The sequence below is a fragment of the Leuciscus leuciscus genome (assembly GCF_965113295.1).
Source record: "Leuciscus leuciscus genome assembly, contig: HAP1_SCAFFOLD_540, whole genome shotgun sequence".
Lineage (NCBI taxonomy): Eukaryota > Metazoa > Chordata > Actinopteri > Cypriniformes > Leuciscidae > Leuciscus > Leuciscus leuciscus.
Window position 1 is genome coordinate 13,048 of NW_028118199.1, and position 25,008 is coordinate 38,055.

Below are 25,008 nucleotides of genomic sequence, written 5' to 3' on the forward strand. Positions count from 1 at the left end.
TCAACATGAAATTGGGATAGTGTGGTATCTGTCAGGATTTATTAAACAAAATTAAAGGGGTCATATGATGCGATTTCTTGTTTTCCTTTTTCTTTAGTGTGTTATAGCTGTTAGTGCAAGTATAAGATCTGCATATTTACAAAGCTCAAAGTCTCAAACCCATTGAGATATTCTTTATAAAATGTAAGGCTCAGCCACACCTTCCTAAAATGCTTCGTTCAAACATGCCCCCACAAATCTACATGTATGTCAGTGTGTGGGGGCAATCAATTTCTATCTGGATCATTTAGATCGGTCGTGGGCCCTGTGTCTCATTTGGTTGCCCGTTGACGGCAACATTGCCAGCAACATTGCTCAAAAAGTTGCCCTGTGTATCATCACCTTAAAAAGTGGGGCAATTCCATCTTTGCAAGTACATTCTGGCGTTTCTGATTCACACAGCCTGTAAGTAAGTTTTCATATTTTAAGAATTTGCTACTGACTATTCAAATGCGAGTTTTGATCAGTATAGAGTAGTGCTTGCTTGTCGTTTCTACGATCACAAATGCAGACATAGTTTTATGTTTACATAGTTTTCTCACACCCGTAACGCGGCATGACGCGTAAAAATATGGTAGAAGTCATTATAATCAGTAATTATGTCCCCAATTGAATAAAACCTTACCAATCTGATACGTTCTGGTCCAATCGCGCTGGCAAAGTTGATCGTTCAGCTTGGACATCTGCATTTTCCGGATCAGATTCGGCTTGAATTGATAAGGTAGTTATTGATATTGAATTGACCGTCGTTATCACCTGTCAGTATTGCTTTGGGAGCTGATGCTTAAGGGATTTGGGCCAATCACAATGCACTAGATCGCTAGCCAATCAGAGCACACCACTCTTTTCAGAACGATGAGCTTTGTCAAAATCGACTCGTTTCAGAAAGGCGGGGCATAGAGGAGCAACAATACAGTAATGTACAGTATGTGTAAAATAATAATAATTTTTATTTGTTTTACCTAAAACCGCGTAAACACATTGCATTAAACCAAATACACCAAATTATGTTCTTTTTAGAACCATCATATGACCCCTTTAACAATTCCTACATTTATGGAATATTGCAGCATTTATTATAAATGATTTGTCCATGCATATCAGTATATATTTTAATTCCAGCCTTATATATATAATAAATTGACTCAAAACATTCTGCAGAGTGTAAATTGTGTATTTCCAGAAGGTGCCATCTGATAGCAGAGCAACTGCCATCGGATGCAATAAAAAAAAATTTAAGATAAATGTCAAATTGATGTAATTTTTTATTTAATTTATTCCTGGAGCTATTGGCTAGTGCTGCTGTTTGTTATTTTTTGTGTATTAACCACAATAAGGTCAAAAGATCATTTCAGTGACATGCCTGTCCCAACCTGCCCAGACTGGAACAGAATGGAATTTGAAACGTTTTAGCCAAAAATGTTTCCATGGTAAAGGTGTTTTTTGCAGAAACGTTTCAGATTTCGTTCTGTTCTCCGACTACAGCTGAAGTAGGGGTGGGATGTGGATCAGTAACCAGGTGAGTAACTGTTACTACACTTTGGGTTGCCAACATCAGTGAGCTACAGTACCTTGCTGTTTACTACAAAGGCAGCATCATACTTGAAACAGACAGTAGAGCAACTCTTTGTGGGGAACATAAAAGAAGAAATGGTGAGAAATATCTCAGTGTTTTTTGTCAATACAAAGTCAATGGTTACCAGAACAGTTTGGTTACAAATGTATTATTTTATATTCAACAGAAGAAAAAAGTCATACAGGTTTGAAACAACATGAGGTTGAGCAAATGATTACATAATTATCATTTTTGGGTAAACTATCCATTTAATTTGCAGCCTATAGTATGTAGGCAGCTTACTAGAGTCTATATCTGTACTGTGATCATATCTGTTACCATCATGTTCAGTTCTAACATCACCTCTCTCTAAAGCATGCTAGTAATTGAGCTGAATGCAGTGTAAGTGTTAGTGTATCCTATCCACAACTATCTGCTTCATCACGCAAGCAAGAGCTTGGAGCAAAGACCGTGACATGGTCAACAGTCTGTGACCTTCCTTTTCCCAGAGGCTTCTTCACTCTGGGATAATGAGCCTGTTGTTTTTATACTGTAGACCAGTAGTCCATGCCTTAATTGCACTGCAAACATTCTTTGTTCTGTATGCTATCCTGATTGCTTACATTTAGCAAACAGTGAAATAAGTTTAGGGAGCCAATGAGGCCCACACTTCTCGCATTATTACTCAAGAGCCAACATCAGTTCTGGTTCCCAGGCTTGTTTTGGGAGGATGGGGAAAATTAGCTAAATATTATGTTGTGTTATGATAATTTTATATTGTTAGCTGTCTATATTCATCACTTCATTTCATACATTTTTTTTTTTTTTTTTTATCCTGTAAAAACATACATTACATTTCCACAAAAATATGAAGAAGCACAACTGTTTTCAACACTGATAATAATCAGAAATGTTGCTTGAGCATCGAATCATCATATCAGAAGGATCTGAAGGATCATGTGACACTGAAGACTGGAGTAATGATGCTGGAAATTCAGCTTTGATCGCATGAATAAATTACATTTTAAAAATATATTCAAATAGAAACAGTTATTTTAAATTATTTCACAATATTAGTGTTCAAATAAATGGAGCCTTGAACACGAAACTGTTTTCAACTAAAAACTGAAAAATGTTATGCGTTTTGGCCGTTCTTCGTCTCTTCATCTGTGTAAAGTACGAAAATGCGAATTTGTGAAAACGGTGACATCATGCGCATGCATATTATGTGTTCAGTCTAGAGATGCGTAGTGTTTATGTACAGTCACATCGCCAACTACTGGCCTGGCATGAATAATACAGGGTTTTCAGTCAATTTCGCGGATCCTTGGCGAACGGGATAATTTTGACAGCGTTGTCGTACGCATGCGAAAAACACAAAGGAAAACCTTTTCTCTTTTTGGTACATCGGTGTCGTGTAAACGTACCCTTATTTTTCACTTATAGTGTGTACACTAGTTTTCTGCTTTATGAGGTATTTTTAAAATCACAATTTGTAGTAGACTAAATGTATGTTGTATACTGTATATCACAGATCATGGTTTGCTGTTTGATAACATGTTGATCTCTGACTCTCTGTCTGTTTGTCTGTCTGTCTGTGGTTTAGGTTGTGTGGTGACAGCTGAAGCCTTCCTATGAGGTGAGCATATCCCTTTGGACCCTCGGCTCCCCTCCCAGTGCCAGCAGCAGCAGGACTAAGGGATGTCACAAGTATTCCTCCTTCTGACCCTACTCAGTTTCTCCTCCTGCATCCAGGTCAGAGATTATCCCCCCTCCTCTCTTTATTCTCTCGCCATCTCTTAACCCTCTGATGGTTTACGGGGTCTTTTTGACCCCAAATGACTTTTGCTCAAATTAAAAAAAATGTTCCCTTTGTCCAAATGGTATGAAACCTTCTACGGCTCTTCACACTTTCTAGATCTACAAAAAAAAAATTAAATTGGAATGATATCTGTTTTTATGTTAGCGTGACAAAAATTGTGACACTCGTGGTCTTCGGGGTCTCTGGAGACCCCGCAATCAAAATATACAAAATTCATCATCAAAATCAGAAACAACGCAGAACACATCGACAGAAATGGCACAAATAAAGTGGCACACTTCCACCAATGCAAAAAACATCCACAATGCTAAATTCAGTGCAAAAAAATGCTAAACTTTGACAAAAATATTTTATTTTTGTTATAATTGTGATTTTATAATATTTAGATATGAATCCAACTGAATCCAACTTGTGAAAAGATATCTTTCAGGTAGTCAAATAGCAAATAGCATATAGTGGAGCTCTATGGCCATCTAGTGGTTAAAGTGATATTTTTTTTATTTTAAAACTGCATTTTCCAAAAAATGGGCATAAATGTTACATTAAACCATTTAAAATGATCCATGTTATCCCCATGAATGAAAGTTAGAAATCTGGGTCTTTTATAAAGTGAATTTTACATCATATGCTGTTTTTTTGTAAAAAGCTTATTTAAATAAATATTTATTTATTTATTTATTTATAGAAATTTAAAAGATATCATAAATTCTCCAAAAACTGCACAAATGTTGAGTAAAAACATTAACAAACAGAATAAAATTACATTTGTAAAAAAAAAAAAACTATTATCTTGTTACAAAATTAAATGTTATTGTCTGGGGTCTCTGGAGACCCCAAAAAACACGAGTGTAGACATAAATATAGACCATCAGAGGGTTAAAGTGACCAGATGACCGTGAAAAAATTATTCCGTCATTTGTGCAGTTACTCACTGCATGTTTGTTACGCAGCTCTCAGTATTCTGAAGAGGAATCAGTGGTTGTATACTTCTTTGTATAATACTGTTACCAATTTCAGTTTAAAGCATTTTTTTATACAATCAGAATAAAGCTAACACTAATTATCGGGACAAACGTCGCCCTGTAGCTCCATCAGGACGTGGGGCATGGCTAGTATAATCGAGACTGTCCTGATTTTATCTGGACATCTGGTCACCCAACCTGTCTCCCGAACAGGGGCTTGACTAGCCCTTTTGTGAAAAAGAAGTATAGCACTTCAGCATACTTAATATGAAAATAATATACTTTAAGAGAATATTTAAAATGAACGTTATGTTTTCAGACACCTAATTGAATGTTAAGTGCACTTAAATAAAAATGTGTTGTACTTAAAATGTATGTTAAATGCAATTTGCTGACCCACTTACTGTAAATATAAATATACTTTAATGTCATTTCTATTGAAACTTGTATGTCATGTATTTAAATATATTTGTAATTATAAAGTTGCAATTTAGTAACTTTAAAAGTAACAAGCTATCACAGTACCGTTCAAATTATAATCAGGTAGGGGAGAGCGGGGCACAAACTAACGCGGGGCCGGCTGTAACACCCTTGCTACTTCCACATGCTAGCATGACGAAACTTAGTGTATTTACTAGTTGCCATATCAACACTATATAGAAAAAAAATAGCGACAAAATTCAGAAATCTATAGAAGATATCACTGAATATTTATTTAACCATAGCAAAAGTACATTTCTTACTTGTGTTAATTTTTCATCTCTATTTTTTGTGTTTATTTTAAATTAGACAAATCTGATATTATTTTAATCTCCAATATGTTATTTAACAGTTGATATGGTTCTTTAATGCTTCGCTAACTAGCAGAAGACACTAGCGAGGTTTAAATCTCATGTTGCACAGATGGGGAACATTATAAAACTGTGTTACAATGTGCCCCTATTAGAACTAAACTATTCTATTCTATTGTATTCTATTCTATTCTATTCTATTCTATTCTATTCTATTCTATTCTATTCTATTCTATACTTTTATGAATTCTGTTGAGAAAACATGAGAAAAAGGTGAATAAAGACTAAGGGCCCTATTTTAACGATCTGAAACGCAAGTGTCAAGCGCAAAGCACAAGTAACTTTGTGGGCGGGTCTCGGCGCTGTTGCTATTTTCCCGGCGGGGTAAATGACTCTTGCGCCAGGCGCAAATCTAAAAGGGGTTGGTCTGAAGTAGCTTCATTATTCATAGGTGTGGTTTGGGCGTAACGTGAAATAAACCAATCAGAGCGTCATCTCACATTCCCTTTAAGAGCAGGAGCGCTTTTTCCATAGCGGATTGCTATTATAACGGCGGATTGCTATTATAACACGCCAGGAGCGGTTCACAGCCGAGGAGACCGACGTTCTCGTCACGGCCGTAAAAGAGAGAAGTTATATTGAAATGGAGAAACCCACCCAAATGAACTTCGGTTAAACAGGCGTATGATAATTTGGGTAAATGTGTAAGCTAGATGTATGCTTTTATAATAAATTGTCTATCTATCTATCTATCTATCTATCTATCTATCTATCTATCTATCTATCTATCTATCTATCTATCTATCTATCTATCTATCTATCTATCTATCTATCTATCTATCTATCTATCTATCTATCGTAATAATGTATGATTTGCAAAAATGAAAACTGCTGCTTCTGTGTAGATGAGAGAATCAAAGTGTATGCGCGTTGTGCACACGCTACATTGATTATGGCCAAGCATGCGCCCTTAAAATAGCATATGAATAACATGCGCAACGCGCCACTGACTTTAAACAATTTTTTCCTGGTTAGTGGCGCAATTGTTTTCTAAACCTGCAAAATAGTATGAGGGAACGTTTGCGCCGGAACACGCCTCCTCTTTGTGCTGAACCGCCCCCGGGAGCGCAAGTGTATTTCCTAACTTACCGACGTGCTTCTGTGGAGGGAAAAGTCTGCTTTGCGCGGGTGCAAAATAGGAATGATACATGCGTCGGTGTACAAAGTCACTTGCGCTGGGTGCAAGATAGGGCCCTAAGAGTCAATGTTCAGAAATTATTAATTATTATTATGTTTTGAACTATATTGTATTGCTGTGTGTTCGTTGTCAAACTCACAAAAAAAAATTTTTTTTATTAAAAAATGGCATTATTTTATATGAAAAAGTTAATAATTGTACTTTATTGAGAAAATATTTTAGTTTGTCTTCTATATTTTTTGATTAGATCAGATAGCATTTTAAGCTGTCATATGGTCATGTTACAGTGTGCCCCACCTATGGGGCATGTTGTCATAGTTCACCACATAATTGTACTAGACATGGGAAATTAATGTGGGAAAAAATAAATACTCTGAACCCTAAGTAGATTTACTCAAACTGAAATTTAATGTTTTTTATTTCTACCTTTTTTATTTGTGTGCTGCAACTACTTTTTTGGGATAATTAATTTTGTGTAAACCTTTAGTCAGTTATGTCTTAAAAAGCAGAAAACAAATAGAAATGCAACATGCACCTTTCAGCTCTTTTTCAAGTTGGCTAAGAGTCTGAGCGTTATGCAACTCACTAAAGATTAGATTAGGCATTAATTCAGCATATTCATGTGAGGAAATAAAACAAAATAATATACCATCACACAGGTTCATTAATGAATCCCAGCTTGCAGAAGTTCAGCGGTTACTGTGTTTTATGGTTATTTTTTAACACTCCATCTAAACCAACACAACACAAAAGCTTCACCATCTACTTTCACTGTATTACAACATACAGCCTTGAAATTCTGCTAGCTAATTTCTTTTATGTTTTATAGAAAAATAAATTCACTAATTGGATCTTACAGGTGTCATCTGCCGTATCCCTCAAAACTTTGATGGCAAGATGGATGAAGTACCGAGATGAATGTTTTCAAAATATCAGCAGAGAACCGCCAATGACAGGTGATTTGTTATTGTCCTTCCATAAGGCTTGGATCATAGTCCAGCGATGATAAAAGTGCACAGTGCTGTTAAGGTATGTGTGTTAGAAAACACTGCTGAGCCCTCAGATTAGGAGTCATGTCACATACAGATTATGTCCAGCACAACAAGCAAAGACTAGCAGACTTTAACATCAATGTTTTTTTTTCCAGGTGTCGTGTGCAACCGAACGTTTGATAAGTATGCCTGCTGGCCGGATGCTTTGCCCAATACTACAGTGAGTGTGGCTTGTCCCTGGTACCTGCCCTGGCACAAGGAAGGTACTGTAAATATAACATTTACATTTATTTATTATAGGACTATAAAGCGTTATTTACATTGCAACAATTGGTGTGGGGGGGGGGGTAGAAAACTTTCTCGGGGGTAGAAAACATAAACTGTTTTCAGATTGCAAAAAGCATAAATCAAACTTAAGATCTATTTACACTTGTTCAAGCTTGACATTAAATATGATTCACTAGTTCACACTTACAAATAAGTTAGATAGAATAAATGCGTATTTGGCGTGCTGTCCGAGGAGAGGGCTCCGGGCTCGGTATTCGGCCCGAACCCAGAGTACTCCCCCCGTATTCCTGGCTGTAAAAGATTAAGCCAAGAGTGAGGAGTCGGGGTGGTGGAGGGATGCTGGAAAACTGTCAAGGAATATTAGGTGAGTTGACAGTGTGTATATATATATACTTCTTGTCATGCTGATTAGGGTAGACATAATTGTTTGATGACGAGTAGATTGGATTGATTATTTGAACGTGCTCCTCCCGAACTTTGTTTATAAAACATCATTTGTTGCAATTTCAATGATTAAAAGACTGTAAAAAATGTATTATTTGTGGCTGCAGTTTACATAATGCACTTCTTTTAGCTTAGCTCATCTTCTTCCACTATTTGAACACATTTCTCCATATGGAGTATTCTCTTATGCACCCTGTGTGACCACTCCATCTGTGAATGTGCTTGTGTGTCAGTTCGACATGGGCTCGTGTATCTGGAGTGTGATGCAGACGGACAGTATAGCAAGCAGAGGAATGCCAGCGAATGTCTGTCACGTGACCCCACGCAAATCAACATGGTATGTGAGAAATAAGTGATTGTTATTATAAATATCTATAAGATCTTAAACATTTTTAAGATCATTTATGCTCAATTCTGCACCACTAAAGGTGGGAATACACTAAACAACTTTTAAAATCTTAAAACATATTCCCCTCTAAAGTCGGCACAAGATATCAGACATGTGTCAGAAATCTGTCAAAATCTGCAGACTGGCTCTGACTGGTTGCAACTAGTATCAATTCAACCCGACTGCAGATCAGTGTAAAAGTTTGAGCTAAAATGACATGTAATGTATTTCATCCTTAATGCAGTTTAGTTGTACACAGTTCGTGTCTTAAAAAACAATGTTGGTAACACTTTAAATGCATTAACTAACAATTAATAATAATTTGTTATAGTATTTATATGAACAAAATACTGTTCATGTCAGCTCAGGTCAATTAAATAATATTAACAGATACAACTTCAGATTTTAACAATGCATTAGTTAATGTTGAAATTAACATTTAACTAAGATTAATAATTCTTTATTATTTTTCATTAAAAGTGATCAGTTGACGACTTAAAATAAGTAAGGAAACCCGTTGGCTTAAAATTATAAAGCAAATAAACTTTTATGTGTAATTGAAAAAATTAAGTTATATGGAATTGTCAAGTGCACATAACTTTTTTTTTATTTATTTTTTTTATTACGCATGAAGTTTATTACTTCATTTTAAGGCAACGGGTTTCCTCACTTTTTTTTATTTTTTTTAGTTAAGTCAACTGATCGCTTTTTACAGTGGTTAACTAATGTAGTTAACAAATGTAAACAAATGAAACCTTATTGTAAAGTGTTACCAAAATGTCTTTTTCAATTTAGTCACTAACTGGTTGTCGAGGGGTGCGTTAACAATGACGTAACTCGCTGCTTCACTACCATAGTACGATGCATCGTTAAAGAAATCAACTTGCTAGGCACGACTGTTTCCCGAAACCGTATTGTCACAAAGTGATCGTTCAACCACGTTGGTTTATGACGTCACGCAACGTGGTGGAGTAATAACTTCTTTTAATGAATCTGTTTGAGATTGAATTAACGCTAGATGTTTTGCTATAAATTACAGACATGGCATCTGAGGACTATTTCTCATTTTTCTCAGTTATTTTGCTTTATTTCCAGATTCAGTCATAGGCTCGTTCTTATATAGTAGAGCACGTTCACACATGCGCAGTCTTCAAAAACGACGCTTTAAAACTCTTGACAAACTAAAAGACGTAAATTATATTTTTATGTATTCTAAATAAAAGACACAGGTTGTACTGAATGTCAGCTTGCTTATTTTGCTTAAGATAAGGATATATTGAGTCCACGTGTCATGCAAACCAGAAACTCTGCTTCTAACCACAAGTCGAGAGTTGTAGATCCAACCACGCAAGTTTGCGATGCTGTTTGCGAATGTTCGTTAGAACGATGGTTTCGGGAAACACCGACTCGTTGAACTATGCTGATAATGACGAAACTTGCAAACATAGTTGGCTAACGATGCTTTTGGGAAACGCACCCCAGTCCGGTTCCATTCACACCCCAGTCCGGTTCCATTCACACATTGCGGCTTTGAGTCCTCTGAGTTCGGTTATAGAATGTGATTGAAACTCTCGTAAATAACTGAACTGTGTGTGAACGTAGCCATATTATAGACTCAAATACAGATCTGACGACTGAATTCAGATGCTGTGTGAACTGCGATCATTTACTGTATAAACGTAGACATATTATCAAAGAATTTAACCTGCATGCTCCTAATATAAAAGCACATCAAAGTATTACATTAGAAGTTGCTTTAGAGACTATTGGATATTAATAATTTGTGTGCATTTGCGTCATTGTCTGATCAAATGTATTTGTATGTCTGCGTGCAGCAACATTACGGACGGATCCTCAGTCAGTTTCGGACCATGTACACCGTTGGATATTCTCTGTCTCTCGGGGCGCTGGTGCTGGCGTTGGGCATACTTGTGGCCTTTAGGTAACATTCAAGTCATCTTTTCCTTCTGCTTACATTTTAAATTGAAAACGTGTTTTTGCATCAGTTTTTGGATCTTTGAAAGCGTTTATGGTTAAGGAGTTGGTTTTCTTTGTGTGAACAATGAACAGCTTTCTGACTGTTCAATCATTGCTCTTTGGACCCTGCAGGAAGCTGCACTGCATGAGAAACAACATCCACATGAACTTGTTTGCCTCCTTTATCCTGCGAGCCTCTTCTATCCTCATCAAAGATGCCATGTTGGAAAGGCCTGATACCTTCCATGTTGGTCAGGACATCACCACTGAACTGGAGGTGGAGTGGATGGTTAAAAACGAGGTCCAATAACCTGCTGTCTTTCTTTATGATTTGTTATGAAATGATAATAATACACTGCCGTTCAAACATTTTTCAATGTTTTAGTCTCTTCTGCTGACGAAGCATTTCAAATTACAATTTCAAATAACCATTTTTTATTTGAATAAAGTTTAAAATGTAATTTATTCCAGTGACGGTTACTCCAGTCTTCAGTGTCACATGATTCAGAAATCATTCTAATATGCTGATTTGATGCTCAAGAAACATTTCTGATTATTATCAGTGTTGAAAACAGTTGTGGTGCTTTATATTGTTGTGAAAACCGTGGTACATTTCTTCAGGATTCTTTATTGAATATAAAGCTCAAAAAGCACTATAAATTTATACTAAAAGTTTACTAATATAAATTTAAACTAAAATACATTTTCCTTTGAATTGGAATTAACATCTAATTAAGTATCATGAAAGATGAAAGTCTTGAAAATGTAATGCATCCTCGTTAAATAAAAGTATACATTTCATAAATAAAAAATACTAACCCAAACCTTTGAACAGTAGTGTATATCTATGGATTCATGGATATTTTAAATAGTCCTATGCCTATTGGACAGTTGTGGTCAGAATGATTGGCACCCCTGGTAAATATCATCAAAGATGGCTGTAAAAAACTAAATCTGCATTGTTTATCCTTTTGATCTTTCTTTCAAAAAAATGGCAAAAATCTAACCTTTCATTGAAGTAAAAAAAATTTAAAGTGGGGGGAAAATCACATTATGAAATAAATGTTTTTCTCCAAAACACGTTGACCATAATTATTGGCACCCTTTTATTAAATACTTTTTGCAACCTCCTTTTGCCAAGATAACAGCTCTGAGTCTTCTCCTATAATGCCTGATGAGTTTGGAGAACACCTGACAAGAGACCAGAGACCATTCCTCCATACAGAATCTCTCCAGATCCTTCAGATTCCCAGATCCATGTTGGTGCTTCTTCTCTTCAGTTTTCTCTAGGGTTCAGGTCAGCGGACTGGGATGGTCATAGCAGAAGCTTCATTTTGTGCTCAGTGACACATTTTTGTGTTGATTTTGATGGAAGAAATGGGATTTTTTAATGCTTTATCTATTTTCTTACTATTCTGTGAAGTTCAACAATCTTTTTTTAGCACATCAGAACTATATTCTTTGGTTTTACTCATTGTGATGGATGATTAAGGGAACTTAGCCTTTGTGTTTCCTCATATTTATACTCCGGTGGAACAGGAAGTTATGGCTGGACAATTTCATGTTCCTAGTCACCCTGGTGTGTTAAAAATGTCAATATTAATGGGAATATACTTAAGAGATATTTTACTGATAAAGGGTGGCAATAATTGTGACCAAGGTGTTTTGGAGAAAGAAAAAAAAAACATTTATTTCATAATGTGATTTTCCCCCCGCTTTCAATTCTTTTACTTCAATGAAAGGTTAGATTGTTGCGAATATGTTTTATGTTCTTATTTTTTTAAAGATCAAAAGGATAAACAATGCAGATTTTTTTTTACAGCCATCTTCGTTCATATTTACCAGGGGTATCAATAATGCTATCCTCAACTGTACTTACTTTAAAGAAATATTCAGGGTTATTTACAATTTAATGTCTATGGACGGCATGTTGGGAATTCTTCAATTAGGGGAACTTTCTTTTCCTGTCGGATATTTTATAGAAAAAAGTATTAAAAGCACCATTCTACTTTTAAAGGATAGATTTAATGCAATTTGTTAGAATTAGTGTCCCTAAAACTAACGGAAGAATTATTATTAATATTTTACCTACATTCCGCATATAGAACATTATTCTTGGTAAAAATGAAACACTATATAACAAACATGGAAATTGTCTGTAAAATATTTGTTCGTTGTTAGTTTGTGATATCTATTGTGTGAACTAATGTTAACATGCAGTATATACTGTACATTTAATGTAATGAAGATTTCATGGAAGTGCTTTAATAAACAGCTTCTGCTTTCTGCTTTTAAACTCTTTAGTGTAAATCATTTTCCATGCTAAAATGCCGTCCATGACCAGGAATGACCGGGAATATTCCTTGAAATGCATGTTTGTATAGATAAAGCTTAAATACCTGTTTACTGAATAGAGGCGGCAGGTTAAAATTGAGCCTAAAGCTTTCAGTGACCCAAAAACACGTCAACGTGTATGTGTTTCAGACGGCGGTCGGCTGCAGAGTTGCTGTGGTGATGATGCAATACAGCATACTTGCTAACAGCTACTGGCTGCTGGTGGAGGGCATCTACCTCCACAGCCTTCTGGTCGTCACAGTCTTGACAGAGAGAAATTTATTCGGCATCTACCTGTGCATTGGCTGGGGTGAGAGGTTCAAAGCTTTTACGGCGTGACCTCATTAACAGGGTTGAAGAGTTTCCTCATACAGAGCATGGCAGATGGTTTATGCCTCATCTCACAAGCTCTCTCTCTCTCTTTCTCCCTCAGGCGCCCCTCTGATAGTCGTGCTGCCGTGGGTGATTGTGAAGTACTGGTACGAGAATGAAGAGTAAGTTCTCTGGAGCCACATGGGATGAGTGTGTTTGCGTCGGGGCAGACTGATGAAAGCCAGCGCTCGTGGAGCAGTCAGTGTGTTTTTGCGGTTGGAGAGTTGGCAGACATCAGTACTCTGTCACTGTAGCGTTTGTTTTATAACAAATCAAATACATAAATTGTGAACACAAGCTACCTTTAATCCAGATGTCAAAAGCTCTGATGCTATGCAGAGATTCAGCTTCTATATGATAGATGAGTATTGAGCACTTTTATGTACCTGCAACATCCACTCCAGTCTTTTGGGTTGTGCCTGTAGCAGCCAACGCATTGCATTGTCCTTAAATTTGCACAGTGCGTTGTACAATATTGTACTCTAAATCATTCATTTAGCCGCTGCTATTCTTGAAAGGGCTTTCAAGATGTACATTTATATTAATGACCCTTTGGGTCTGTTGATGTTACATACTGTATACAGTACAGGCCAAAAGTTTGGACACATTACTATTTGTAATGTTTTTGAAAGAAGTTTCTTCTGCTCATCAAGCCTGCATTTATTTGATCAAAAATACAGAAAAAAAAAAAGTAATATTGTGATATATTATTACAATTTAAAATAATTAGTTTTCAATTTATTATACTTTAAATTATCATTTATTTTCTGATGCAAAGCTGAATTTTCAGGATCATTTCTCCAGTCTTCAGTGTCACATGTGACATCCAGTCTATCACATGATCCTTTAGAAATCATTCTAATATTCTGATTTATTATGAGTGTTGGAAACAGTTCTGCTGCCTAATATTTTTGATTAATAAAAGGTTAAAAAGAACTGCATTTATTCAAAATAAAAAAATATTTTCTAATAATATAAATCTTCTTTACTATCACTTTTTTTTTAATCAATTTAACACATCCTTGCTGAATAAAAGTATTGATTTATTTCAAAAAAAAAAAAAACAAATTATTGACTCCAAATTACTGACGAGTAGTGTATATTGTTGTTACAAAAGATTTCTATTTTTAAAACATTTGCTTCTTTTTTTCTTTTTCTTTTTTTTCATCAAAGTATCCTAAAAAAGTATCACAGGTTATGAAAAAATATTAAGCAGCAGAACTGTTTCCAACTTTGATAATGAATCATCATATAAGAATGATTTCTAAAGGATCATGTGATAGACTGGAGTAATGATCTTGAAAATTCAGCTTTGCATCACAGAAATAAATGATAATTTAAAGTATAATAAATTGAAAACCAATTATTTTAAATTGTAATAATATATCACAATATTAAAAAAAATTCTGTATTTTTGATCAAATAAATGCAGGCTTGATGAGCAGAAGAAATTTCTTTCAAAATCATTAAAAATAGTAATGTGTCAAAACTTTTGGCCTGTACTGTATAATAGTATCTATTTCATCCATATTTTAAAACCTGACTGCATTACATAATCCCCATAAGTTACATTGCTATACATCAAATGTAAGTAGAACCAAAAACTTTAGATATACAAAGATGGTGCACGCACACGTATTACTATGAATGGGAGAAAGTCTAACGCACAAAATGGCGGAATAAGACCCGCCTTCGAAATAAAAGAGCCAATCGCTGATTAGTAAAGTCATTGCGTCACTGCAGCTGCCGTTAGAATATCCTTTTGCTATAGAAACAGTCAGTGTTCTGAGACGCGCACATGTGCATTGGCTGATCCAGCATGAAAAAATTTTTTGTTTGTTTTTGTTGTCATGATTTGAGCGTTTAGAAACTAAATTTATGAGTCAGTTGTTGTCAGATTTCATTGGCGATTTCAAATATGAAATTTAAATGCACTTTGCAGTTTTTGAAGCCCAAAAAAGCGTATCCATCCATCATAAAAGTAATCCATACGGCTCCAGGGGGTTAATAAAGGCCTTCTGAAGTGAAGCGATGCATTTATTTATTTATTTTTTGTGTGAAAAATATCCATATTTATGACTTTATAAACTATAATCACTGGCTTTAAAGTTAATATAAGTTAAATATAAATTGCACCTTCATCATTACAAATGTGTAGTTACAGATATATTTAAATACATGACATGCAAGTTTCAATAGAATATAGTATATTTTAGTCTACTATAAATGCTTGTCAGTACATTCAGCAGTAAACTTTAAGTTAATTTTGAAATTACATAGATGTACTCAAGTCCTACTTAAGTGGGTCCAAAAACCCTTTAAAGTTCAGCTAATTGGATTTAATACATTTAAAATATAATATATTTCCTTTTAATTGCAATAAACATTCAGTTAAGTGTTTTTTATTCACTTTCCTATACCTCACCAGCAGGCACAGTGACTGATATAAGCCATGTAGGTTGTATATCTTGAATGTGTCATGCTCTGCTGGGGTTGAGGAAAGGTTCATACTCTCTCACACTCATCACCCCGTCCATCCTGCTGTATTGGGAAGATAAAAGAATCACTCTTTCCTGTTGATAAGCTGCACATCATTTCCACTCTCACCAGACAGCATGTCGTCTGTCACGTTTTTTGCACACTATCACTCCAGATACTGAAATAATGCTGCATTTTCAGTTTGCAGATTTCCGGTATGCATTGAAACTGTATTTGTCAAAATATGCAGTATGCAATATAACACAATGATTAAATTTCTAGTGTGATGAATGAACCAGAAGTAATATGAGCCACAACTGTAAACATCTTGTTGCATTATTTAATAGAAGTGGCAAAAAATAAATACACAAAATACACAAAATTGGAGTGTAAAAACAATCAAAATGGATTTACATTAAAGTGATAACTTAATGGTCTCACTGATTTACTGAATTAAAACAAATATGCACGATGGAGTCATATGACAACAAATTAGCACAGTAAATAATGGGCTGTGTTTTTACTAGCTTTTTAAATATTAAGCATCATACAGTGCATGTACAGTATCCAGTAAAAAGTAAGCTGGTATTCCTTTCTAGATAATATTTTCTTCAGTGGCATTAAATGTACTTTTAATTCTGGCTATATTAAAACCTGGTATTTTACAGTGTCCTTGTTACACATTACATGTACTTATAGAGCAATAAGAGTAAATTATGCATCATTTTAAGCAACAAACCCTAAATCAAACTGTCTGCCAGAACCTCTCTCACGTTCTTTTTTTTTTTTTGCTAGCAGACTTTCCTCTATTCACCAATGTTTTTTAAAACTGGGGATTCCCCGGGGGTTGGAGATTTAGCTACTCCATGTATGTAAACTCTCTCGCTCATTATGACAACTAATCACTCCCACACCAAATACTTGTCAAAGTAGCCATAACTTTTGTCTATATACGGATATGACGAGACACACACGGACGAGTGACGCATGTACACAGTTTCCCATGAAAACCTTCCCGCTAGGTCTAAAATATAAACATATATAATAGGCTTACCATAGTGAATCATGGTAAGGCACACACACACAAAAACACACATTTTGAAAGAAGGATTTAAATAGTGTTAATTTTGAACAAAAAAGTTGCAAAGTGTGCCTTTAATTAATATTATTCAGTACTTATTTGTGTAATTACACTGTAATAATGACACCTTAAAATAAAGTGTAACATAAAACGTTATACATTTAGACTATATCAACCCCGTAAAGTCTGACATATTTCCCCCCCTTTTTTTTTTTTTTTTAATGGAACAGTTTATTGAAACTTCAGACAAAAGATTTATAAATAATCCTCAAAAGCCTGATGTATCATATTTGATACACACGTTAACATGATTTTTTTTTTCTTAGAAAATATGTATAATCAAGTAAACCTAAGTTGCCTCAGTCCAGTAAATGTTCATTATAAGAGATGATTTTGTGTGTGTTGAGTATATTTGATGAACACAAGTAGGCCTCATTTGCTCATTTACTGTGATGTATTTGATCTCTCGTTGTTGATCAGATGCTGGATGCAGAATATTCACATGGAGTACTGGTGGATTATTCGCTCTCCCATCCTGCTGGCCGTGTTGGTGAGTGAGAGACTCGTTCATGTCCCTCTTCAGCCTCTCTTAGCTGTACTTATCAGTCTGAGTCTCCCACATCCAGAGCACTGTTAATGACACTTCACCTCCTGTAATGCCACTTTACCTCCACCCTTGAAGTCAACATGAAACCAAAATGGCTTTTTTGCCCTGATTATCTGGAGATTGGACAGGAAAGTAGAAGGAAAGAGGGGGAATGGATTCAGGACCTGCACACACAATATTACCAACCTTTATTACCTCTTTTATGTTGTTTTTGTAATCATTTAACATCATTTAAACATCATTTAAATATTTAATTTGTGCTTATGTCACAAATCCCAATCAATCAATCAATCAATCAATCAATCAGTGGGTAAGATTCTCATATATTTTTCGTCATTGAATATTCTTTTCCACTCAGAAATGCATGTTTTTACAACTTCAGTGACCCAGTGTTTAAAAAGAAAAGGACTGGCAGATTTAGAAATAATGCAATAAAAAAGTGTGTAGTACTAAAACAAGTTGTATTAGTGTAATTGCAGAGTGATGACCACACAGTTACAATACCACTAATTATGAAGAATGAATGTGGTACAACACAAAACACGATTAATCAGTATTAGCTGTTTTTTTAGCTACACCCCTCATATTTCAGCAAACATTTTAGTATTTCTTCTCAAGGGACAATACTATAGAAATTAAACTTGGATATATTTTAGAGTAGTCAGTGTGCTGCTTGTATAGCAGTATATATTTACTGTCCTCTGAAAATAACTCAACATACAGCCATTATTGTCAAAATAGCTGGCAACAAAAGTGAGTACACCCTAAGTGATAATAGCTGTGTGTCGTTTAACCATGTGTAACGGGGCGAACAAGACGTGAGGCGTGCGGATCCATGTGCAAGCTTTTATTTATAAACATAGTAAACAGGCAAGGGTCAGATAACGGTAAACAGGTATGGTACGGGCAAGACACAAGAGAGATCCTAGGGCAAGCGTGGGTCTACGATCGGTGAACAATATCCAACAGGGCAAGGCAGAGAGATAATCCAGGTACACAAGCAAGGATCCAAACGAGGGGCAAACAGAGTCCGAAGGGCAAGGCAAAGGGTTAATCCTGGAAACACAGGCAGATATCAAAACACAAGAAAACAGGCCAGGCAAGACTTAAAACAACGAGTGTGCTCCGTAGAGTAGCTATCACTAGGATATGCGCTGCCGCTATACAATACTCGGCGATCACAGAGAGAAAGTCCAAGGCTTATAAAGAGTGTGTGATTGGATGACAGTGATTGTGAGATAGTTCTCAGCTGTGAGCGTGATTAGTGTAATCAGCTGTGTGTGTCGTCCGTGCAATGGATGATGGGAAATGCAGTCCAGTGTGTTGTGTGGTGTGAGAGTCAATATGATGGAGAAGCGATCTCTGGTGGTTATCGGGCGGAAGGCAACAGACCGGATTCGTGACACCATGCAAAGCCACATGTCCTATTCATCCTTTTCATGTTTTTGTCTGCTTGAAAGGACCATAAAAATGTGTGTATATTGTATTAGAGCCGTTAAAATTTGTGCTTTGAGTACAATTCTCTCATACTGACCACTGGATGTTCAACATGGCACCTCATGGTAAAGAACTCTGTAAGGATTTGAGAATTAGAATCGTTGCTCTCCACAAAGTTGACCTAGGCTATAAGAAGATTGGTAACACCCTGAAACTGAGTTAGAATTCTGGCCAGGGTCATACAGAGGTTTTACAAGACGGGTTCGACTTGGAACAGGCCTTGCAAGGGTCAATCAAAGAAGTTGAGTCCCCGTGCTGTGCGTCAGGTGCAGAAGCTGGCTTCAAAAAACAGACGCATGAGTGCTGCCAGCAATGCTTTAGAGGTTGCAGAAGCGGTAGGTCAGCTTGTTCCCAGATCCAAGATGGCGCCGCGGATGGCTGCCTCGGTGTTGAGCTCTCCAGTTGTTACACTGTTTTTGTTAGTTTGTCCTGTTTTATGTTTGTCATTCGCTATCAGTTATACCAGGGACGAACTGCTGAACATTCGGCAGTGCACACCAACTGATCACCAACCAGTTTTTGATTCTTCTGGCGTTTTGCGGAACATTGTCGTCGGTTGTGCCGCTGCACTGTGGAAACAGTATAAGACGCGCAGGCGTGGGAAGCGAGCCGGCACACTCGTTAAGCTCAGGCAGCGCGGATTCAGAACGGCGCTGCCTAGCATCCATCTGGCGAATGTCCGCTCTCTCCCTAACAAAATGGACAAACTACTTCTGCTCTCACGCAAAAACAAGGACTTTACCAACTCTGCTGCTCTGTGTTTCACGGAAACCTGGCTGAACGAAGCCATTCCGGACAGCGCGTTACATCTACCGGACTTTCAGCTGTTCAGAGCGGATCGCGATATGGAGTCAACGGGGAAAACGCGCGGTGGTGGGACATGCTTTTACATCAACAGAAGGTGGTGTACTGATGTAACTGTGTTAAGGAAGATGTGCTGTCCTGATGTGGAAGTGCTTTTCATTAACTGTAAGCCGTTCTACTCGCCGCGGGAGTTTTCCTCGCTCGTTCTCATCAGTGTTTACATTCCACCGCAAGCACACGTGAGTACGGCGCTGCAACAGCTGGCTGATCTGATCACAGAAACAGAACAACAACACCCGGACTCTGTTCTTATCATTCTCGGAGACTTTAATCAGGCAAAACTCACACGTGAACTGCCTAAATTCAAACAGCACATTACATGCCCCACCAGAGACAATAATATTTTGGACCATTGCTACACCACAACAAAGGATGCATATCGCTCCGTCGCCAGAGCAGCTCTAGGACTTTCCGATCACTGCCTGGTTCATCTTCTACCAACTTACAGGCAAAAACTTAAAACTGCTAAGCCAGTAATAAGGACTGTAAAGAGATGGACCAACGACACAGAGCAGGTCTTACAAGCCTGTTTTGAATGCACTGACTGGAGTGTTTTTGAAGCTGCTGCCAGCGATCTGGACGAGCTCACAGAGACTGTAACATCATACATCAGTTTCTGTGAGGATTTATGCATCCCTACCAGGACTTACTTATCATTCAACAATGATAAACCATGGTTCACACCAAAACTCAGACAGCTTCGTCAGGTCAAAGAAGATGCCTACAGGAGTGGGGATAGGATCTTGTATAATCAGGCCAGGAACACATTGACAAAGGAGATTGAAGTGGCTAAGAAGAGCTATGCCAAAAAGCTGGAAAACCAGTTTTCCTCCAACGACCCTGCATCAGTGTGGAAAGGCCTGAAAGACATTACCAACTACAATACACCATCCCCCAGCATCGACAGCAATAAGCATCTTGCGAACGAGCTGAATGTCTTTTACTGTAGATTTGAGACCCCCGATCAGACACCCCATACCCGCCCTGACCATCTCTCTACACAGCCATCAACACCTCCAGCCATCCCCCTCCCCTCCCCCCCTGCACTTCAGATCAGTGAGGATAATGTGCGTCAGATCTTCAGGAAACAGAAGAGAAGGAAAGCACCAGGCCCAGACGGTGTTTCACCAGCCTGTCTGAAAACCTGTGCTGACCAGCTGGCCTCTATCTTCTCACTGATCTTCAACAGATCACTGGAGCAGTGCAAAGTCCCTTTCTGCTTTAAACGCTCCACCATCATCCCAATCCCGAAGAAACCAAAGATCACAGGACTCAATGACTACAGACCTGTTGCCTTAACATCTGTGGCCATGAAGTCACTCGAAAGACTGGTGTTAGCATATCTGAAGGACATCACTGGACCCTTGCTGGACCCCCTGCAGTTTGCCTACAGAGCAAACCGGTCTGTGGATGATGTGGTCAATATGGGACTGCATTACACCCTACAACATCTGGACAAACCAGGGACCTATGCAAGGATTCTGTTCGTGGACTTTAGTTCTGCCTTCAACACCATCGTCCCATCACTGCTCCAGACCAAACTGACCCAGCTCTCTGTCCCTAGCTCCATCTGTCAATGGATCACCAGCTTTCTGACAGACAGACAACAGCTAGTCAGAATGGGCAAAATCACGTCCGACAGCCGCACCATCAGCACCGGTGCTCCACAGGGATGTGTTCTCTCACCACTGCTCTTCTCCCTGTACACAAATGACTGCACCTCTAAAGACACCTCTGTCAAGCTCCTGAAGTTTGCGGACGACACTACTGTTATCGGACTCATCCGGAACGGTGACGAGTCTGCGTACAGACAGGAGGTGGAGCAGCTGGCTCTTTGGTGCAGTTATAACAACCTGGAGCTGAACACGCTCAAAACAGTGGAGATGATCGTGGACTTCAGGAGAAACCCCCCTGCACTCCCTTCACTCACCATCATGGACAGCACTGTGACTGCAGTAGAGTCATTCAGGTTCCTGGGCACCACCATCTCTCAGGATCTGAAGTGGGACACTCACATAGACTCTATTGTGAAGAAAGCCCAACAGAGACTGTACTTCCTGCGTCAGCTGAGGAAATTCAACCTGCCACAGGAGCTGCTCGTACAGTTCTACTCAGCTGTCATCCAGTCCATCCTCTGCACTTCCATCACCGTCTGGTTCGGCTCTGCTACCAAAACCGACCTCCGTAGACTACAGCGGATAGTTCGGACTGCTGAGCGAATCACTGGCACTACCCTTCCCACACTCAAAGTACTGCACTCATCCAGAGTGAGTAAAAGGGCTCGCAAAATCACTCTGGACCCGTCACACCCAGCACACTTTCTGTTTGAACTGTTACCGTCTGGTCGACGCTACAGAGCACCGAGCACAAAAACAACCAGACACAGGAAAAGTTTCTTTCCCCAGGCCATCTACCTCATGAACACTTAAATGTTCCGCTACTGTGGAACAAACATGTGCAATACTTCCCTCAGACATTTCATTATAGCACCTTATAACTTTATATATATTTATAATTTATAATCTTTTTATTTTTATTTTATTTTTATTTTTTTCTATTTTTTATTTATACCTATGTTACTTGTCTTGTCACTTTATATTGTATGTGTACTGGAAGCTACTGTCACCAAGACAAATTCCTCGTATGCGCAAGCATACTTGGCAATAAAGCTCTTTCTGATTCTGATTCTGATTCTGATTCTGATTCTTGTTAGTGCTCAGACCATACACCGCACACTGCAACAAGTCGGTTTTCATGGCCGTCGTCCCAGAAGGAAGCCTTTTCTGAATCTGGCTCACAAGACAGCCCGCAAACAGTTTGCTGAAAGCAACCTGTCCAAGAGCATGAATTACTGGAACCATGTCCTGTGGTCTGATGAGACTAAGATAAACTTGTTTGGCTCAGATGGTGTCCAGCATGTGTGGTGACGCCCTGGTGAGGAGTACCAAGACAATTGTATCTTGCCTACAGTCAAGCATGGTAGTGGTAGCATCATGGTCTGGGGCTGCATGAGTGCTGCTGGTACTGGGTAGCTGTGCTTCATTGAGGGAAACATGGATTCCAACATGTACTGCGACATTCTGAAGCAGAACATGATGCCCTCCCTCCAGAAACTGGGCCGAATGGCAAGATAACGACCCCAAACACACCCCCAAGATGACAACTGCCTTGCTCAGGAAGCTGAAGGTATGTCTCCAGATCTGAACCCTATTGAACACCTGTGGGGCGTCCTCAAGCGGAAAGTGGAGAAGCGCCATGTGTCTAAAATCCATCGGCTCCATTATATCATTATGGAGGAGTGGAAAGAGGATCCCAGCAACAACTTGTGCAGCTCTGGTGCATTCCATGCCTAAGAGGATTAAGGCAGTGCTAGATAACAATGGTGCTCACACAAAATATTGACACTTAGGACACAGTTTTGACATGCTCACTTAGGGTGTACTCACTTTTGTTGCCACCTATTTTGACAATAATGACTGTATGTTGAGTTATTTTCAGAGGACAGTAAATACACTGAACAAAATTAGAAACGCAACACTTTTGTTTTTGCCCCATTTTTCATGAGCTGAACTCAAAGATCTAAGACTTTTTCTATGTACACAAAAGGCCTATTTCTCTCAAATATTGTTCACAAATCTGTCTAATCTGTCGCTATTTAAATCTCATATCATCTGTAAACTTTTGCGTTACCAAGGCAATGACTGACGCATTTGTATTCAATTGCAAAGAAAACACGAGAACAAACCTCAATGGTTCTTGCACATGCTTAAGATTCCGTTTAACAAATTTAAGAGCACTTTACAATAAAGTACCTATTATTTACTAACCATTGTTAGCATTACCTAACAATGGCAATGATGTTAATGATTATTGTTAACATTAGTTGCTAAAAATATTACTGGTCATTGTTATAATATAATATTAACTGATATAAATGTTGATTTGAATAATATATTGGTAAATGTTGAAATTAACATGTACTAAGATTAATAAACTCTTTAGAAGTATTGTTTATTGTTAGTTCATGTTAACTAACTAATGTAAACAAATGATACCTTATTGTAAAGGGTTACCAACTAATATATGTATTAGGGAACAAATAGGTACAGAGCCCCTAAAGGGACATGGTGAAGGAAAAAATCTATGATATGCGAGGAAAAATTATGTCAATGTTTTTGTGTTCTTATACTAATGTCTGCATTCTCCAGAGAAAGTTTGTGTCCGCTCGCAAAATATTTTGCATTCAGAAAGTTTCTTGGAGAAATGCAAAAGTTTTTTGAGAGAACACAAAAGCTTAGAAATGAATTTTTTCCTCCCATCCCATATTTTTTCCACAACCATGTCCCTTAGGGGCTCCTTAAATAGGCATGATTAGTCTATATTAAAAGCAATATAATCACAAAACTAATGCAATTTAGTTATAAAAGTCCTGCTCTGTCAGACAAATTCAAAACCCTGTGGCCATTTTAATTCAAATTCACATTCATGAACTGAAAAGAGGCTATTCTTAAGTTCTGAATTTTGCCCATATTCCATATTCATAGTAAGAATTATGATATTAACGATATTACTGTGACTCAGGCTTGACTGTATTATTTGACATAACAGAAGGAATATGAAGAACACAGGAAGGTTAAATGTTTTATGCTGTTTTATGCCCTGCAGTTTCCATTTATGCTCACACCGTCACACCCAATTACATTGCATTTCCTTTGGCATTAAACACAACATTCAAAATTGAAGTAATTTCCATTATGCACAAAGCATATTGCCATATAATGTCGACTCTCAGTAAATCAGGAGGCGACTACACGTAATGTGTTTTAGAGTCTACAGCTATGATTTCAAAGAATCGCTCTCGCCTACTCCAGTGTTTTATTTCCACATGATTGCGAGGAAAGGCGCAATACTGTGTAAAATTATCTGGCATCCATAATGCTCACATTGGCTGTGAAGTGCAGATGAGCAGTAAGCAATGTGCATTGATGTTTCTACATAACTGTAGAAGTGTTCCTGTAGTGGGCAGGAATTCCTATGTTTGAATTATCATAGGGCTGGACTGTTCGACTGCTATTTCCAGATTCTCCCAAGCATTGCTGACTTCCTTCCCCCACTCTTCTTGCCACCCCAGTCTCTCGTCTTGAGTCATTTGTTGCGCTGTGAGGGAACTGTTGTGTCAGTTTTGTCCTGCTAATATGACATAATGGTCTTAACCAGGGCATTATGATGTTTTCTTCTCTGTTCAGATTAACTTCTTCATATTCATACACATCATCAAGATCCTCGTGTCCAAACTGAGGGCGCACCAAATGAGATATA

The 25,008-nt window shown here is 37.7% G+C and overlaps 1 protein-coding gene across 1 annotated transcript; it reads left to right on the top strand.

The window, feature by feature from the left end:
* Positions 1-1,682: 1,682 nt before the first annotated feature.
* On the top strand, positions 1,683-25,001 carry LOC309491763 (glucagon receptor-like; the record flags this gene model as incomplete). Its single annotated transcript, XM_082190795.1, has 10 exons — positions 1,683-3,349; positions 7,227-7,323; positions 7,515-7,622; positions 8,325-8,428; positions 10,315-10,421; positions 10,589-10,733; positions 12,941-13,100; positions 13,224-13,284; positions 17,202-17,271; positions 24,936-25,001. Coding segments are annotated over exons 1-10 (972 nt in total), but the record flags the coding sequence as incomplete, so codon positions are not given.
* Between the last annotated feature and the right edge of the window lie 7 nt (positions 25,002-25,008).